Source organism: Arachis stenosperma, chromosome 8 (assembly GCF_014773155.1).
Source record: "Arachis stenosperma cultivar V10309 chromosome 8, arast.V10309.gnm1.PFL2, whole genome shotgun sequence".
NCBI lineage: Eukaryota > Viridiplantae > Streptophyta > Magnoliopsida > Fabales > Fabaceae > Arachis > Arachis stenosperma.
Window position 1 is genome coordinate 34132558 of NC_080384.1, and position 4748 is coordinate 34137305.

General features: G+C 34.3%; 1 protein-coding gene across 2 annotated transcripts; it reads left to right on the forward strand.

Annotated features, from left to right (window-relative positions):
• The first annotated feature begins 692 nt into the window (after positions 1 to 692).
• LOC130943631 (ethylene-responsive transcription factor ERF054-like) lies at positions 693 to 3026 on the forward strand. Of its 2 annotated transcripts, none has more exons than XM_057871596.1 (2): positions 693 to 833; positions 996 to 3026. In XM_057871596.1, exon 2 carries the CDS (start codon positions 1020 to 1022, stop codon positions 2265 to 2267), a length of 1248 nt encoding a protein of 415 aa, XP_057727579.1. In that variant the 5' UTR covers positions 693 to 833; positions 996 to 1019; the 3' UTR covers positions 2268 to 3026. The 2 variants fall into 2 exon arrangements, with proteins under 2 accessions (XP_057727579.1, XP_057727578.1); XM_057871595.1 differs by having other exon boundaries at positions 699 to 826.
• The last annotated feature ends 1722 nt before the right edge of the window (positions 3027 to 4748 follow it).

Below are 4748 nucleotides of genomic sequence, written 5' to 3' on the forward strand. Positions count from 1 at the left end.
TTAATATGTTAAATACTTAAATATGAATTTGAGTATCCAAATACTAATTTTTGTTGATTGTACGGACAGAAGAAAAAGAGAATCGCATTAAGTTGTTTAGGTTCTGACCTCTGAGATTGTAGCATTGACATTAACACATGGCAAGGTTACATGAACCTCAAAGTGAGTGTGAGACCAAAACCGAAGGTGGCTGAGCTTGAAAGAAAGGTAATTGGTAATCAAGCAAAGATCACAACCGTGTGGGCCCCTTCTAGCCTACCAATTAAGAGACTTTCCAATAAGGTTTCTTTTTTCTTTTTATATATAAATTTCTTCAACTTAAGATGAGATAGTGATAGTGACTATTTATTATTATTATTATTGGATTCAATTATGAATTTTATCATCTATTATTTCTGTATTTCCTCAATGTTTTTCTTATTTTTTGCATTTAAAAAATGTTTGAAATGTAAACTAAAAAAATACAAATAATATTATTTTGGATTTCATTTAATTATTTTTTATAGTAAATATAAAAGAATTTAAATTTTAAAAATATTTATTATGTATTTATTAAAATAAAAAATTAAAAAATTCTTACACTTAGAATTAAAGATACATGATAGCCAAAACCCCAAAAAAGAAAAAGAAAAAGATTTATGGTGTGATATAAAAGGTGTTTGCCCCCAACCCCTCCTTGTTTCTCCTCAGCACTGCTTTCAGAATTCACCACCCCAAGTTTCTGACTCAGAAGAAGCCATCTTCATTCTTCACTATTATTCTCCTGCCTCTTATTCCCGCTCGCTCTCTACTCTCTAGATTTTTTTCCAATTCAATCCAGATATGGGTATTGGGTACTTTCAAAGATTATAGCTTTGGTATCCGATCTTGTTTTTGATTTCGATCGGATTCACCTCCCCACACTCCTAAATCTGAATCTCCCTTTTTTTATTTGCTTTTTGCTTCGTTGTGATTTTGATTCCAATTCTTTTTTTTCCTTTTTCTTCTTTTAAAAGAGAGAGCGGAGGGATTAATTGGCCATGGATGAAGCTAGTAATAATAATAATAAGAACAGCAACAGTGGCAGCAGGTTCAGGAACATGGGTGTGGATGATGACAGTGATGCACACAAGGTTTTTGATGAAATGAATGATCCAACCTTCTTTCAGAGGGCTCAATGGAAGCCAGTTTTTGATGAAGCTTCCGTCTTACATAACAGACCTCTCAAGAAGATTCGAAGCCCTCAACGTTCTTCTTCCCTTCAACAACCTCTTCCTTCTCCTTCTCCTTCTTCTTCTTCCTCCTCTGTTCCTCCATCTTCACAATCATCAAGAATAGTGTTTCCTTTTGCGTTTGATCCCTCACAACAGAACCCCATGCAAATGCAGTTCCCTTACCAATACGGAACAAGAACAGATACCCCTTTCATGCACCCACCAATGCAACCAACAACGCACACCAACCAAATGATTTCTTTCGGTTCTCAATCTCATCATCCGCAACAGCAACATAACATGAACATGATGAACACAGTGTATCAACCGCAAATGCTACAACAACAGAATCAGCAGCAGATTCTTCAGTATTGGAGCGAAGCACTGAACCTAAGTCCAAGAGGGAGAATGATGATGATGAACAACAGGTTGAGGCCACCGTCACAGCCGTTGAACACGACGAAGCTTTATAGAGGTGTGAGGCAACGCCATTGGGGGAAATGGGTAGCTGAGATTCGTCTACCTCGAAACAGAACTCGACTCTGGCTCGGCACCTTCGACACTGCAGAAGATGCTGCCATGGCCTATGATCGCGAGGCCTTCAAGCTTAGAGGTGAGAATGCACGCCTCAACTTCCCTGAACTCTTCCTCAACAAAAAGGATGATGATAATAATGATAAGAATCAAGAAGAAGCACCTTCTGATGCTCCTACTACTTCATCTCCTTCCTCTTCTATTACAACAACAAAGCAAGTTGAAGAGGTTTCTGAAGGTGGGAATGCGAATGTGGAGAAGAGTCCAATAGAAGAGGGTAATGATAATTCAAGAAGTGTGAATGAAGGGGTATCTCAAGAACTGGTGTGGGGAGAGATGTCTGCATGGTTCAATGCTATTCCTTCAGGTTGGGGTCCAGGTAGTCCTGTTTGGGATGATTTGGACACTTCCAACAATAGTTTCCTTTTGCAACCTCAGGTTCCTTTTGGTCTCAACAACTCAAATCAGCACCAACAACAAGAACAAGATGGATTCAATGATAATCATGATGCTGCTGATGTTCATATACAACAAGATTGAGGCCTTTCTTCTGGAAGGATCAGGATTCAGAACTCACTTTTTCCCTTTCTCTCCTTCTAAAACTCCTAATTTGCGTGCTTGGAATTTCCATTTCAGTCATTTGTACATTAAAAGTGAACCGTCAAGAGTGGACACTGCTACTGATACAAAAGCAGATTAGGCTTTGTACGTATCAGTAACAACATCCTAATCTTGATGGTACTTTTTGATGTATAAAATCATGGTTTTAAATATTATTATCTCCACTGCTAGCTCAACAAAACTTAGTTTTTGTCCTCTCCCAGGTTGCAGATATTTTCACCAAAACAACCTGTGAACCTTCTTTGATTATTATTCTTGATCATCATTCTTATATACCATAAACTCATCCCTTCTATGAACTTGAAACTCTCAATCATCTGTGATGTAAGGCTCCATGTTTTTCTGGGCCTTCCACCGCCATTTCTGATGATATTATCAATTTTACATATTTTACTTTGATGATACACACACTCTTAGCTTGATTGTTGGTTTCATTATTAATTATATGTTAGAGTGTAGGTTAATTAGGGAAAGAAGAAGGAGACGGTTTTGTGATTTCCTTCTCATGAGTAGGTCCATGCGTTTTATGAGCCATGTTTTTCAGCTCCAACGCTGATGGATTCATCATATGTATTTCATTTCTTTCTATCTTAGTTTATATTTTTGTACATTGTGGGGTTTGTTATATGTATGTATCCTCTCTAGTTGTTCTAGTAATATATCCACCACTTTGTAGTATGCTACGCACTTTCCAATTTCCATATCATATTTTCCTTTTGGACCACCTTTCTATCGTTTTGTCCTTAGTATTCATATTGGTACACCTGCTTTTGACAAAAAAATCACAACAAAAACATATATATTCCATCCACCAATTTGGTGTAATTTTTAATCAATATATTTCAACAGAAAAAAAAAATATATGTATGTGAAATTCATGAGTGGTGAATTATACACTAACAATTGCATATATAGCATCTTTTGCTTTTTGTTTTTTTTACTGTATCTTCTAATCAAAGTTGATTTAGGATCTGTTAGACTGTTACTGGTTAATAATTTGTTATATATGTAATATGAAATTTGAATTTCTGACAGTTACTTAAACAAACGAGAAAACTAACTAATCGACTAGTTTAAAATTAGTTGTATGTTTTGGAGACGTTGTACTTGCTCACATCCTTTATGGAACCAGTGAATTTTCTAATTATCTGAAAAAAAATAAATATAAGCTCAAAATGGAAGATCTGCATTGGTATGTGATTCAATATGAAAGTAAGAGAGAAGTAGGATCTGGTTCTTGTGATATTCAAAGGAGAAAATGTTGACTAAAAGGGAATCTACTATGACAAGGTCACCACTCTCAGCACCGTCCTTGCGAAACACTATGAATTTCTAGTTCCCATATGTTTGACCACGCCCAGCATCATATCTAATGTGTAAACCACGCAATGATTTGTGTTACATATTAAATATATTAAAATATTATTTTTTATCCTTTTAATCAATGCTTTTAGAAACTTTTAGCTAAACTCTCTTCAAGATTAGGCTTATTGAAAAAGATTAGCATAGTTAGAGTGGATATTAAGTTATTAACACTCCATTTTTGTGTCAGAATTTTGTATTATCTAAATGTGAGAAGGATATTGGTGTGAATAAACACGTGATTTATACATATTTATGTTGATATAGTTTATCGTGTAACGTAAATGATCCCTAATTCCCTTCAATATATAAAAAGATTAGCATAAGTTTAATATATCCCAAATTTCACATAGTACAGACTAGAGAGAATTATTATGCTATTGCTATTTAGCCAATAATACAAGAGAAGTGCGTCATTAGGACTTGGTTTAGAAGATAAAAGTGTATTACTTAATTTATAGATGCCATAAAAATTAAAAAATTTCCAAACATGTTAAGAAGAGTATTCTAAATGGAATGTATTTTCTCATACTTATATATTTCAAATAAGTATTCCTTGTTCACCTTTCACTTAGAGCTAGATACATGTAATAATTAACTAAAAACAAGATCAACTAACACTACATCCATTATGAACTCTTGAAAAAAATAAAGCAGCATTAAATACAACAGTTTCTAAGAAAAATAATTAATATCACTTTGAAAAACTATTGAAAATAACATTCAATATATACTAAAATATGAAAATAATATTTCATTGAAAATGGTCCATCCACCATCTATAAGATTCTTAAGTACTTAACAAAACCGCGAAATTATTGAGGCTAATCATGATGAGTTGTGTTGTACTTTTCATGCTTTGGATTAAGAATGCCACCAAAAATATGGTTAGCCTGGAATTGTCTCTTGTTATCTCTAAATACAAATGAAGACAAAGGTAAACACGCCTTTTCCACGTTAATTATTTCACTTAAATATTTTATTTTCAAAGAGTGCTTAACTATGATGGCCCACTTGTGGGCCCACTCACCGGCCCAT

Excerpts from the sequence above, each read along its gene's own strand:
- LOC130943631 (XM_057871596.1), top strand. The coding sequence starts at position 1,020 with ATGGATGAAGCTAGTAATAATAATAATAAGAACAGCAACAGTGGCAGC.